The 13,790-nt window shown below is 32.5% G+C and overlaps 4 protein-coding genes across 4 annotated transcripts; 2 read left to right on the top strand and 2 right to left on the bottom strand.

Moving 5' to 3' along the window:
• Positions 1-3,043: 3,043 nt before the first annotated feature.
• Positions 3,044-3,602, bottom strand: Fcp3C (Follicle cell protein 3C). The gene is made up of 2 exons (XM_966366.4): positions 3,357-3,602; positions 3,044-3,281 (listed from the first exon to the last, which is right to left on the bottom strand). The coding sequence occupies exons 1-2, from the start codon at positions 3,600-3,602 to the stop codon at positions 3,096-3,098; spliced, it is 432 nt and encodes a 143-aa protein (XP_971459.1). The 3' UTR covers positions 3,044-3,095.
• Positions 3,603-3,705: 103 nt separating this feature from the next.
• LOC660171 (uncharacterized protein) lies at positions 3,706-5,051 on the bottom strand. The gene is given in 4 exon segments (XM_008194748.3): positions 3,706-4,151; positions 4,153-4,391; positions 4,441-4,608; positions 4,657-5,051. Coding segments are annotated over 4 exon segments (900 nt in total). The 5' UTR covers positions 4,766-5,051; the 3' UTR covers positions 3,706-3,767.
• Positions 5,052-5,425: 374 nt separating this feature from the next.
• On the top strand, positions 5,426-6,486 carry LOC660232 (uncharacterized). The gene is made up of 3 exons (XM_008194749.3): positions 5,426-5,799; positions 5,850-6,157; positions 6,205-6,486. Exons 1-3 carry the CDS (start codon positions 5,482-5,484, stop codon positions 6,431-6,433), a joined length of 855 nt encoding a protein of 284 aa, XP_008192971.1. The 5' UTR covers positions 5,426-5,481; the 3' UTR covers positions 6,434-6,486.
• Positions 6,487-8,675: 2,189 nt separating this feature from the next.
• LOC103312896 (uncharacterized) lies at positions 8,676-9,847 on the top strand. The gene is made up of 4 exons (XM_015980118.2): positions 8,676-8,958; positions 9,010-9,139; positions 9,192-9,499; positions 9,553-9,847. The coding sequence occupies exons 1-4, from the start codon at positions 8,783-8,785 to the stop codon at positions 9,779-9,781; spliced, it is 843 nt and encodes a 280-aa protein (XP_015835604.2). The 5' UTR covers positions 8,676-8,782; the 3' UTR covers positions 9,782-9,847.
• Positions 9,848-13,790: the final 3,943 nt, after the last annotated feature.

Here is a 13,790-nt window from a genome sequence, read left to right as displayed (position 1 = left end):
TTTACCGGAAATCATTACTTCGAGTTTTATGCATGGCCGAGGAGGGGCTACCACACAAGGGGAACCAAAAGGGGCGAATTATGCAACGCGCTACTTGCTCGGGGCCGAAAAGCAAGGTCACAACAACAGGTTGACTCAGGTGTTGGGTTTTTATGTGAGATATGAACATCCCAGCGAAAATCAAACGAAGAATTCTAACGGTGTTCGCGATTAGGAGGAGGCGATAAGAGCCGTTAAAATTGCGTTTTCTCTTGGGGTTGTGTGTGTACGCAGCGAGAAAGTAGGTTAGCACTTCGGCGCAACCAAAGGAAAAGCATACGAGTTATTTAAGGTTCCAACCAGTGGCGGAACAAACCTAAACCCAATTATTATCTATTAATAAGCCAAAACCCTTTGTTGCATTTTTTAGCGAAAAAGATCGTATTTAAAACAAACCTTCTCCAAAACACTTTTATTATATTATACAAGACGATACACCTCGAAGCTAAAACACTTGCGAAGATAATGGAGAATTTTATCGTACAACACAAAATTTTATTCCATCCTCCATTATTTAGATTGAATTACTGGGTTATTAGGTAGTCAATGCCAATAAAATGCCATTTTACCGTTTATGATGGAATAAATAGTCTACCACGGTGGCCATTGCCAAACATGGTTATAATGTTACAAAGCAGTTCCAAATGCCACAAAGGACTTGTATGCAATTTTGACAAAATGTTTGATATTTAATTTTTGAATCCCATTTTTATGATCTCAAAATAGTAATTAATAATACGAGAGCGAAAACACAAACTTAATGTTCAAAGGTTGTCGTTATGCAACGAGCGCAAGCGAGTTACATACCTAGACACTCGACAACTTTAAGCGTTTTCGTATGAATGTTACTCAAAAATTTTTGTAGTAACATTTTAATTTAAAACACGTTGCTATGGGGAACGTGTTTTAAAATAGTGTTTATAATCTAGGTTTCAGATATTAAAAAGAAAATTTAACATATTAACACAAAAAATAATATTAAGAATGATTAATTATTATTAACCATTACACAAAATTCCAAATGTGGTTACAAAAAGCTATTTCTTCATTCACTCTTTGGTACAGAAAAACTATACAAAAGTTTCAAGTTTGACGCAAAACTCACTATTCGGTTTGACACTTCGAGTTTCGGGTGTAAAACTAACTCATTGCTTTTGGAACTAATTAAAAGTATAGAATGGCGTCATGTGAATGAATTTTCTTACAATTATATTATTGAGTTGAAAGTTTTAAATGAAATTTTGGTTCAACATAATTATGAAATTTAACCTGCAGTTAATGATTTTTTTGATTATTTAATTTATTTCGGTTTATTTTAATTAAGTAGATGTCTGTATTATTACAATGATTTACAAAAATCAGATACAAAAGCACTCTTACTTCTTACTCCATACTCGCTTGAGCACAAATCGCTTCTATGTGACGAACAAAAGAGAGCGAGATGTCCATAGTGACATCAAGATCGCGAATTTTATAACATCTGTCCAAAATTTTGCTCTCAAATTTATATTCAAACGTGATGTTAATTTTACGAGAGAACGACATAACATAACATTAAATTTATCAATATTTATTTTCAATGCACTACTCATTTCATCAGTTACTGCTGTTATGTTCTTCTGAACTAAATCAGTCTTTGAACTTTTACTAATTTGAGATCATCTGCATAATTGTAATAAAGGTTAAGAATCATTTAGATTCGAATGAAGATCTAGGTCTTTTTGGGTTAGACCAAGTTCATTTGGAAAATAATGTCGAAGTTTCGCCTGCTTTTGTGGGGCATTTTCAGGACAAAGGAGAAGAGAGAATAAGAAAAAAACGGAGAAAAGGAATCTGGCACAGTAACTTGACGTGTGAACCACACCAGAGGTGAATTTAGTTATTTCTTTATTATCTTTATCTTCATAGTCTAGTAAATCGTTTATAAAGGAACATAAGTGGGCAAAAGTTTGATCCTGGGATTACACCCAAAGTAGTTTGATAAGTGATAATGATAACTAAAAGAATGAACATTTTCATATTCCCCATATTGTCACAAAAAAATTAAATAACAAAACAAATGGTTTTGAAAAAAATCAAAAAAGTGGAGAATGCGTTTCAAAACATTCGAACATTCCAAAACAAAAATTTAATCTGAAACAATAATTTTTTTATTAATCTGATATTGTGCTAAGAAATCCTTACTTTTTGTGCATATTTATAAAAAAAATGTGATTCTAACATTCATTGGTCATAACAGAGTTCCACCATGCCGCCAATGTTAGCACTAAGCACTTTTTGCAAAAAAATACCTGCGCCGTTTTTAAAACTATAACTTTACCTAACCCATGACCCCCTTTCGCACTTTTGAATAACTTGGGACAGTTTACACAAACTTTTCGTCTTTTTTTGTTGGATTTTCTAAAAATGTCAATTGTCAATTAAGAAAGGCGCGCGCATGCGCTCTCAGCAGGAATCATTTCGAGAATCCTTCAGTTGAACCTTTTTAACTAATATAAAATAGTTTCAGTTCAATATTCCTCATTTAACTACTCTCATTGCCCCCAATTTTTGTGTTTTTCATTAAACAGATCGTCCAGTGCATTATCTGGGGAGGTTGAATTCAAAGAAAATGTGAGATGCAACAAAAACAAAGACAGACTCATAATTTAAAGAATTAACGTATGGCGCGTAATGAGTGTTGTAAAATTTGTAAGCTTTTTGATTGGGCCGTTTGAGGTCGGCCATTAAAATTACGGAGAAGACCAATCACTTAAATTTTTTGGAATCATTGAAAAATTATGTTTTTGGATATGATTGGTCCGTTTAAGATCGGCCATCATGATAAGTGATAAACCAATCACTTTGAATTTTTGGATGCATTCATAATTTAATTCGTGTCTTAAATAAAGTAAAAAAAAAACTATATTTATGGCATGGTATAAAGTAAATAGACACGAAAAAATGTTTTTTTTACATTCCTGAAGATTAATAGACAGTTTTAGACCGTCCAGTAAAACAGCAATTAGGAAAGAAATTTTATTGGGTTTTACGAAAATATACAAAAAACGGTTGGATTAACTCAGGGGGCACTTGTACGGGACGTTATCCTTGCAGCAGAACTCGCGCCCTGCTGATAAGTTAGTGCTCTGCCACTTGTCGTTGTAGTTTTTGATGAACAAAAAGGCCCTCTCCTTGTGCACCAAATCCCTGTCCGTGGTGGCACAAATAATGTCTGCACTTTTGGGCAAATGCGTTATAATCTGAAAAGCCAACCATTACACCCACATCCTGTCATTACCCATTTTTCCACCCCACTAAGTACCAACAATACGCACCATTTCCAAACACTTGTTGGTACACTGGCGATTTCCCATGGCGTTGTTCATGAAGGGGGTGTCCATTTCCTGTGTCAGCACCGGCACCCCTTTGGGCTGCTCCTTTGACCCTTTCTTGAACTGTCCACTTAAGAATACGCCACATGTGCACGGAACTGGTTTGTCGACGGTTTTTATGCCGTTGGAAGGGTCACCTGCCCTCGCAAGGGCACAGAGGGTGAGAACCACCATCAAACCAAAAAACATAATTACAGGGTACCACACAAAGTGACCTGATCACAGCCGGCCAGGCTTAAATAACACCTCAGTGCATAGTTGGCGGATTCTTGTATCAAACAAAACAATAAACAACGCAACATGACCCACTTTATTTGTTTTTTTTTTCAAAATGAAACAAAAATTTTAAATAAATTATTTATTTTTCGGCGGAATTAATTTAGCATCGCCGTAAAGTACCACTTGCTCCCGTTCGGGTACTTCACAGGTGAATTTAACTGTGGTGATTTTCCGCTCTACCGCCATTTCCACAGTGATTTTCACCTCATCGCCCTCGTAGCATTTATGCGGGAAATTCAAAGTTTGGGCCACCACGACTGAGCCCGGCCCTGGTAACTGCGTCCCTATGACTTTAGAAACGTAACAATTGAGTAATGCTCCGTGTACTATCGCCCTCTGTGGCCCTTTTGTCGAATGAATCGGGTTCGTGTCGCCACTCAATTCTGTAAACTGCTCCAAGTCTTTTTTAGTGACCCGTTTGAGGAATGTAGCTTTGGTGGAAAACTGGCGAACCCTAATCATTTTTTGATTCTTCCATAAAAATTGTCCCCAGGTTTTTGTAGCGGGGGTTCTGGTGGGATTCGAAAAACTGAACTTTATCCAAGATTTCCCGAGTTAGTAAATGCTTGTTTGAGGGGTAAATTAAATAATACAAGGTTGTGATGGCATTCAGTGCGATTTCCTCGTTTTTGTGGAACAGTCTGTCCGAAATTAGTTTAATTCCGTTGAGTTTAATGATGTAATCCTTGCATTCCTCGTCTGTAAACAATTTTGTTACCGATTATGTAATTTATGTTTGTTGGTAAACCTGGACTTAAGTTACACAATGCTGAGAGGCCAAAATGTAACAAATCCTCGTTGTCTTCGGAAAGTTGTGCAAGGAACAAGTCAATGGCATGGAGTTGCTTCAAAAACTCGAAATTGACGGGGTCGTACGAAAAATTCGCCAAATTGGCCAAAACTTGCTTCTTGGCCTCTGGAAATTTGTTAGCAATTTTGAATTGCGCGCCCAATTGTGACTCACCGAGCGATTTTGTTGTCCCAAATTCCACGATTAATTGTTTGAGGAATTCGTAACGGCCCACACGGTCAGGGCCTGTCTTTTTCACCAAAGTGGATTTTCTAGTAAACATATTCCGAGAGCATTTTATGGAAAAATAAGGTTATGTTACGTAACCGACCTTGTGCCAACCTTGACAATGACAAGGAACTAATCTCGGATTTTGTTGGTTGCCTAACTTTCTACATAGTACTTCTTTAATAACAATTACAAGAAATAAAGCAAAATTAAACTATTTGGTGGGCATTTTCCAGTTAGAAAAAAAAATAATAACTGGTATTTTTACTTCAATTGTTTGGTACCACTCAAACTTTTAAACCCACTCGAACCACATATTTTTAGTTAAATCGAAAACACTTGAGCTGTGACCCCTTACCATGTAAAACAAAATGATTGTAATCACACCTGAAGAATAATATTTTGCTTGTTTTTTACTGTTGAATAAAAAAATGTGCATTGTATCCTGTTATACATTATATTATATAATTTATCAAAAAAAAGAAAATAATAAAAATCCACAGTATTTTTACGAACAATTGTTCGTATTATTTTGACTCCTCCGTTTTAATAAAAATAACTGATTTAAGTGATAGCAGCTTATCTCAGCGGCAATAACAAACAAATTCTTCTAAAATGGAAAAACGATGTTTGTTTTCAAAATATCTGATTTGAAAACAATGACTGCAGGTGCCCCCTTATCACGTTCGATAACAGAAGGACCTATAAAAGAATTAAGTGCCCACCTCTCAAAGCGCAGTTAATTCGATTTTGTGAAACTAAAGCCTGAAAATGCGTCGATTGTTGATCGCTGCGTGTCTTATTGCCACGATTTGTGCTTACCACATCCAGAAACAAGACTTTGATGTGGTTATAGACAAAGTGGAGTATTCGTCTAAAGTGCCCCTCAAGTACAACTTTAGGCGCGGAGCGCTCAAGCCCACCGAGGAAGTGTTGCTCGAATTGTCGAAAACATTGGACAAGACGAAAAGTGGTACCGAAGCTATTATCAATGACTACGCTGACAAGATTTTTGCAAATTTGCACGACTTGATGATCCATGGGTTCGACCCCATCGAAATGCCTGACCAACACTCGGGGTTCAATTATGTGGGTAAAACCACCTCCAAAGTGATTTTTGCCAATAAATGCTTTTCCAGACTCTGATCATTACGTACCATGGTGAGTTGGACCTGACCCATGGATGGTTGAGCGATATAAGTACCATCCATCGCGGTGGCGATGTCGTGGTCACTTACAGTTCAAATACCAAATATTTGGAAGTTACGGTCCCCATCGCTTTTGACGACATGCAGTTCACTTATGACTACAGCGCAAAAATCATGGGTTTGGGACCCACGGGAGGAATCGAAGGAAAGATCGCTAAATTGACTTGCGAAGTCAAAATTGGGTTTGATGTTGAAGCCATCCAAGCCAGTTTGGACGAATTCTATATCACAAATTCTGGGTATTTTATAAAACTTGTTTTGAATGAAAAACAGTAATTGTTTCCAGACATATCACTTTCCATTTTAATGGAAACGTTCTCGTTGACTGGCTCCTCAACTTGTTGACCGATGTCACCACTATTCTTTTGAAAGAAGTCATTTTGCTTGTGGTCGAAGGTGTCGTTCGAGGAGGCTTGACTTCGGCCGTTGATGCCATAAACGACGCTATTAATGGGTTTTTGAACCCAACGACGCCCATCCCCGACACAACACCAGCCCTTATGTACTTTAATTAGATGTAACTGACTTAACTTTACCGCACAATAAATTTCTGTTTATATTTTGTGAATTTATGCATTTTTAAAAATTAAGTATCTACGGTGTTCTTCGGCTACTTGGTTTGAACAAACTTGTTTAACATTGTGCTTTTAATTAAACGACAAGTGAGGCGGTGTAAGTGTATGTTTTGCGATTTTTCGAGAAACAGGTTTAAGCGCGTATTGTGTAACTTTATTAACGGGCTGTTAAATCTAGGACTGGTTTATAAAAAGTTTCGTTAAAATTTAATTCGTTATTAAAAGTTAACAACGCAAATGGGCCAAACAAATTGCTTCAGTTTGGTCACATGATCAGTTAATCACGCATTTAATTGCGGATTAAATTAATGACGCTCAATAAACCGGTCCCTAGGAATTTTATTGGTTATTGCTATAGCAATAACGATTAAAGGCATTTAAATTTTAATAGGTTTATTATTTTGTACTTTAAAGTTCAAGTTTTGTTTTGTAGCTTTATAGTACTTATATTTTAGTGTTTTTTTTTTAAAGAATTCATTACTTTTGAGTTACTAACTATAGGTCTTAAAGCAAGGAAATGTTATAACTTACATTCCTTTGCCTCCAAATATAAAAGTTAAACCTTGTTTTTCATTAACACTTGTTTAGGTTCACTACTGCAATTTCAAATATGGACGCAGACAATTTGTTCTCTTGAGGGTTGCTAATAATAAAATTTTTTACATACTATAGTAGTCTAATATGTATAACTTTTTAACTTAAATTACTATGCCTAGTTTCCTTAGTCATTTTCCTATTTCTATGCATTTTTTTTTTAACAAAAACCGATATTTCTACTAAAACATCAAAAACAACGTTAAATATGACTTTTTACCCTGATTTTTAACCCCTAACTTCTAACTCAGATTTTACAAAAAACATCATTTTCTTAGAAAAATTAGTCAATTTCCAAGTTTTAGTCGTTAAAGTTTGTTGAGTTTGAAAAACAGCCTGTTGAGGTCATTTCAAAAACACAAAAAACTAAGAAAATGACCTGTTTTTAAACCCATTTTATCTATTAAAACATCATTTTTTTAAGAAAAGTACTCTCTTTAAAAATGTGAGCCAGATTTTTAGGAAAAAATTAAAAGAACTACCTTTTTTTCGTGATTAAAAAAATGAGCCAGACCTAACAACTGAATCTGTAGTGTTTGTTGAAAAAAATGCATAGAAAATAGAAAAATAACTAAGAAAACTAGGCATAATGATCTGAATTAAAAAGTTACACATATTAGACTACTAAAAATGAAAATCAATTAATTTTCCAACTATATATATATATATATAAACTACACCTGTTTATTGTTAAAAGTCTATATATTTTAAGATATATAGGGTGTTCCGTTTTTTTGTTCAAATGCGCTGTTGCAATTCTACTATGAAAGCAAAATTCTGTTCGATTTGTATCCGAAGTTTTTTGATTTGGAATTGCCTTCATGAAAAAGACGCTTTTGTGGAAATTTCTGAAAAACTAAAATTAGGCAAATTTTGCGTTTAGAGTATCCTTCTGGATAAAGCTAAAAACTCCTTTGTTTTGCAAAAGATTGCTCAATGAATGAAGTTTTTAACGTAAATACACAAGTTTTAGTTTTCAGAAAAAAAACTTAAAAAACTGGGAAACACTACTAATACAAAGGAAAAACGCAGTAACTTTAAATTGCATTAACTTGCTAAATGTTAGAGATACTTGCACCAAAAACTTATTTAATCCTTTGGCTTCATTTCGTCTTGCTTATGTATAAATCTATCTTTTAAGATAAAAAAATTCTCGCATCTTGAAAATTTCACTACACAATGCAAGAAAACTGCATTTTTTTCACTTTCCTTTCGTCAAAACTAAAACTTTTTTATCTATTCGTTAGAATCCACACAAAAAAATTAAGTTTCTAGCTTTATCCAGAAGGAAAATATGATGTAAACTTAAAATTTAACCAATCTAAAGTTTCTCAAAAATTTAAAATAAATATCCAGGCCTTCACTATTTTGAAAAAAATCTACGTCAAAAATTATCATTAAAAACTATACTAGTTCAAACTTCTCAGGTTACTCTGTTTATAGTTGATTTTCAGAATTTAGAGGACTTGAGTTACTTCTAATTATACACAAATTTTGTCTTTATTTTCTAAAATACCAAAGGTAGCTCGTTAAAAACAATCACCCTGTACATGTACATAATCATAATTGATAACACTACTATGACGTTAGAAGTCATCGGTTGAGTATCCAAAAGACGCAAATTTTTGAAAATATCTTATCGTTTTATCGATTCTCATGTATAAAGTCGCCAACAAGTAAACAATCAATAACAAAATGCGAAAATTAATTGTAGCTACATGTTTGATAACCCTTGTGTGGGGTTACCACGTCAAAACCCAAGATTTTGATGTGGCCATTGAAAGTATTGAATTTACGAAAATTCCGGCAAAGTATAACTTAAATTTTGCAAATGAAGAAGTTCTAAAGGAAATTATTGGAGGAATAAAGCGGTAAGTGCCTGAAATTCTTGATTGATGTGAAACTATAATTAAAAATTACAGACCGAAGAGTGGAACTGAAGCAATCTTGAATGAATACGCGGATAAAATTTTCCAAAATATCCAAAATCTGATGATTCATGGCGGTTTTGACCCAATTGAAATGCCCGACATGCACACGGGTTTCAACTATGTTAGTTGAACACTAATTAAATAACACACAATTTTTTTCTCTAATTTTCTAGACTCTGATCATCACGTACCATGGCGAGCTGGACTTGACCCATGGCTGGTTGAGCGACTTGTCGACCATCCATCGAAGTGGCGATGTTGTCGTTTCCTACAGTTCCAATACCAAGTATTTGGAAATCACAGTTCCAATAGCCTTCGATGACTTACAATTCACTTATGACTACAGTGCCAAAATCATGGGCTTGGGACCCACGGGTGGTATCGAAGGTAAAGCCAATTCGGTGGGTGTGCGAGTGAAAATTGGGTTCAATGTTGAGACTTTGGAGGCGTCTTTAGATGAGTTTAGTATCACGAATTCGGGGTACGATACATTTCCTTCTTGTAACAACAGGGTTTAACACAGTTTTTTTCTAGACGTATCACTTTTCATTTTAATGGAAACGCACTCATTGACTGGCTTCTCAACTTGTTGACTGACGTGACAACAATTCTTTTAAAACGAGTTATTTTGTTAGTGGTCGAAAATGTTATTAAAGGAGGTTTGTCAGCGGCTATTGATGCGATAAATGAGGCGATTAATGGGTTCTTGAATCCTACGACTCCGGTTCCTGACACTACACCCGCACTTTTATATTATAAATAGCAGTATTTTGAAACGCAGAAAAATAAAGAAAAACTTAGTAACAAATAAAAGTAAGAACACATAATACACATAATTTTTAGTGAACTTTCAAACCTTGACCCAATACGAACCAGAGTTATTTTTGGTTGTTTTTGTAACTTGTGGGTGTAATTTCCACAAATCTTAAAATACATGTTCTCATCAATATAACTTCAAAAATCTTGGATTTTTCTATTTTATCAATTTACTCTATTATAAGCAAAGAAACGAATAGGATTAGCTACCTTTATCCAAAGTGATACATAAATTGCCCTTTTATGCCAGAAATATACATTTTTAGTCTGTTCGATGTAAGTTTTCTTGTTCAAAGCAAAAGATCGTCTAAAATAAGCCGTTTTTGTTTGAACTGATTAACAATTCGTATTGAGAATCAACAAAAATAATTTGTGTTAATTCAAACTGTGACATAAGGTCACAACATAAGGTTTTGCATCTGTTCAATAAAAATATATTCGTGTCCGAAATACGCCGTTCTCGTCAAATCTATAACGTAATTCGTTTTTTTGTGTCAGAATATGTAGTTTTAGTTATGTTTTATAAAAGCTTACTCTTATGTAAGCAAAGAAACAAACAGGATAAACTGCTTCTATTTAAAGTGATACATAATTAGCTCTTTTGTGACAGAATACGACGTTTTCTGTTTGTTTGATATGTTTTTTTGTACAATCCAATGAATCGTTTAAAAGCCGATTTTGTTTCGACTGATACATAATTCGTTCTTTTGCGTCTGAATAAACAGTTTTTAGTCTGTTTTTTTCTAACAAAAGATCAATATTTTATTTTTTTAAACTAAACTCTAATAAATATATTTATTATAATGCGAAATATGACGTTTTGAGTACGTTCAATAATAGTTTACTCGTCTCGCAGTAAGGGATCATACGAAATAAGCCGTTTTTTTAACTTTTACGTAAATTGTTTTTTATACCAGAATAAGGTGATTTCGGTGTGCTATCTTGTTGTACAAAGTTTTTATTATAGTATAAAATAATTTCTGTTTTTTAGGCAAGAAATTGTCTAAAATTAATCACTCATTTTAAAACTGGTATAAAAACATTTACTGTACAAAAGTTATAATCGGTTTTTAATAATAATAATAATAATAATAATAATAATAATAATAATAATACTTTTATTATTAAACTTCCTTCTAAATCAGAGCTTAGTTTTTCAAAGCAAGAATGAAGCTTATTTTGTGTGTTATATGAGTGTTTTCTCATTTCTATACAAAAGATCATCTGTAAACTGTGTTTTCAGGCAATGTAAGCCATTTTTTATATAGTTTTTAGGCAAGAAACTGTGTAATGTTAAGCACTTTATATATACATTCAGTATAGGAATGCAATGATCGGTAGTTAATAATAATAATAATAGTAACAATAGAAGTAACAGTAATAAAAATATTAATAATTATTACAATTTTTATAAAAATAATAATTAACATTATTATAATATATTGTTTTTAAAACTAGAGCTTAATTTTTCAGAGCAAAAATAAAGCTTAATTTGTGTTATATAAACGTTTTTTCATTTCTATGAAAATGATCACTTATAAACGGGGTTCTCAGTCAAAGTAAGTCATTTTCTAGTTTTTATGCAAGAAATTGTCTAATGTTAAGCACTTTCGGCTAAGCTGGTATATAAATATTTACTATAAGAAAGTTATGATCGGTATTTAATAATAATAATAGTAATAATAGTAGTAAAAATAATAAAAATACTACTACTAATAATAATAGTAGTATTAATAGAAAAAATAATAATAATAATAACGATGATAATAATAATAATAATAATAAATAACAATAAAATTAAAATAAAAGTTTTCATTTGGTTTTAGAAAAGTTCCACCTTTTTATCCGATAGCTAAAATACCTATTTTCATAGTTAGAACTTCGAAAATTACCCACTTGGAGGTAAAACTTCCGAAAATCCAGAAATTCACATTTTTTCATTTTCAACAGAAAGCTCAAATATCAATTTTTCCAATGACTTCAAATATGAGTTTTTATATTTAACCTCCGTTGGGAGTAGAATTTCTAAAAATCATTAAACATATGCTTTTTCATTTTTAACCCAAAGCTCAAATACCAATTCTCATAAACATAAGTTACAAAATGACGAATATTTATATTTAACTCCGTGGAGGTAGAATTTCTAAAATATCATGAAACGCGTATTTCTTCATTTTTCACTGAATGCTCAAATGCAAATTTTCTAGATAAAAGTTTGAACATGACGACTTTTTATATTTAATTCCTTTAGAAGTGAAATTTTCAAAAGTCCTAGAACATGCGTTTTTCATCTTCAACCGAAAGCTCAAGTATCATTTAGTGTGGATATAATTGATATGATTTTTAAAATAATGCATTTGCCTTTAAATTTTATCATTACATTTAACCCCCTCGAAGATGCAATTTCTAAAAATCCTAAAATACACTCCTCTACTTTTTTAACTAAATTCCAAATTTCAGTTTTCATGAATATAACTTTAACAATGAAGGATTGCTACGTTGAACCCCCTTGGGGGTAAAATTTTTAAAAATTATTATACAGGTGATTCTTCATGTATCACCCATAGCTAAAATGCGAATTTGTATGGATATAAGTTAAAAAATGAAAAGATTTTATATTTAACCCCCTAAGGGATGGAATTTCCAAAAATCTTGAATGAAAATTGAAATTACGGATTTTAATTTCTATTTTAGCACACCGTTTAACTCCCTAGGGGTTGATTTTTCGAAAATCCTGAGACACGTGTTTCTTATTTTTTAACCTAAAGCCTAAATACTAATTTTTATAAATATAACACAAATATATTTTTTTAAATGAGAAATTTTTAATTAAAATTTAACACTCCACTTAGGGGTTGATTTTCCAAAAATCCAGAAACACGTATTTCTTTATACCTTTAAAAATGAAGGATTTTCATTCAAATTTTAACACCCCATTTGACTCCTTTAGGGAGAAATTTTTCAAAAATCCTGCCTGCGTTGATAGGTCGTCAGCCGAGAAAATTTTATACAGGGTGTATCAGAAATACGTGTCTTAATTTTAACAGGTAACAAAACTCAACAAATAAAACATCTTTTCTATTTGTAATTTTTCAATAAAAAATTCGCAAATTTGTCTAAAATTTGGAAAAGATAACATACTGAAAAGTGTACCCGCCTATAGGTACAAAAATAAAAGAGCCAAACTATTTTCGTTATAATAGAAACGATTTAAAACAACAACAAAAGTTGTTGCTATGATTACAAACTAAATATTAAACATTGATCGGCTCGTTTGCACTAGAGTTCCTTTATTGGGAGAGTTGGGACACTGAACGTCAAATCGAGCCAATTTTGTATTATGTGGATAAGACATATATTTCTATCCTTTTTTATTAAAATTTTTGTTAGTAACTTATGTCAGAGGTTTATGTCGAAAATAATTTCAAGGTTATAATTTTTGTCAAATGCATAAAATGACATAATTTTACGTCAAATTTAACCAGGGACGTAGAAAACGTAGAAATTTTGGGATTGCTATTTAAAAAAAAGAAAATAATTGAATACCTACCAATATTAATGTTCACATTTCTGAAATTTTTCGGTATTTATTTTAATATTAAATACATAACTTAAAACATACTTCAATGCTAAAAATGCTTTTCTTTCAGTCACAATTTTTAGTTAAACATCTCGTCCCAAAAATTGGTCATCAAGAACCCTTCATATTTCCTGTCGTCTTTATAAATTTTCTAAAAAATTGTATTGAAGGTGTTCTCGTATGAAAAACGTAACAAAATCGTGAATTCCCAATAACTTTATAATTTGAAGCAGAATCTAAAGTTCACATAGATGCTAAAGGCGGCCAAGCAGCGACAGATTCAACTTTCCTAAAAATTAGAACCAATTTTGGGTTCAAGTACCTATGTATTTTATAAATGCATAGACAAATTCCCAAAATCTCATAGATTTTGTAC

Source organism: Tribolium castaneum, chromosome 5 (assembly GCF_031307605.1).
Source record: "Tribolium castaneum strain GA2 chromosome 5, icTriCast1.1, whole genome shotgun sequence".
NCBI lineage: Eukaryota > Metazoa > Arthropoda > Insecta > Coleoptera > Tenebrionidae > Tribolium > Tribolium castaneum.
Note: the sequence above shows the minus strand (reverse complement) of the source record. Positions and strands in the feature narration are given on the sequence as shown.

What these genes read in the sequence shown, in the direction of transcription:
- LOC660232 (XM_008194749.3), top strand. Translation starts at nt 5,482, where the DNA reads ATGCGTCGATTGTTGATCGCTGCGTGTCTTATTGCCACGATTTGTGCT. An exon ending in AACACTCGGGGTTCAATTAT is followed by an intron (nt 5,800 to 5,849) that starts GTGGGTAAAACC and finishes ATGCTTTTCCAG; the next exon opens with ACTCTGATCATTACGTACCA. An exon ending in TTCTATATCACAAATTCTGG is followed by an intron (nt 6,158 to 6,204) that starts GTATTTTATAAA and finishes AATTGTTTCCAG; the next exon opens with ACATATCACTTTCCATTTTA.
- Fcp3C (XM_966366.4), bottom strand. Translation starts at nt 3,602, where the DNA reads ATGTTTTTTGGTTTGATGGTGGTTCTCACCCTCTGTGCCCTTGCGAGG. An exon ending in CCAACAAGTGTTTGGAAATG is followed by an intron (nt 3,282 to 3,356) that starts GTGCGTATTGTT and finishes TTGGCTTTTCAG; the next exon opens with ATTATAACGCATTTGCCCAA.
- LOC103312896 (XM_015980118.2), top strand. Translation starts at nt 8,783, where the DNA reads ATGCGAAAATTAATTGTAGCTACATGTTTGATAACCCTTGTGTGGGGT. An exon ending in ATTATTGGAGGAATAAAGCG is followed by an intron (nt 8,959 to 9,009) that starts GTAAGTGCCTGA and finishes TAAAAATTACAG; the next exon opens with ACCGAAGAGTGGAACTGAAG. An exon ending in TTTAGTATCACGAATTCGGG is followed by an intron (nt 9,500 to 9,552) that starts GTACGATACATT and finishes GTTTTTTTCTAG; the next exon opens with ACGTATCACTTTTCATTTTA.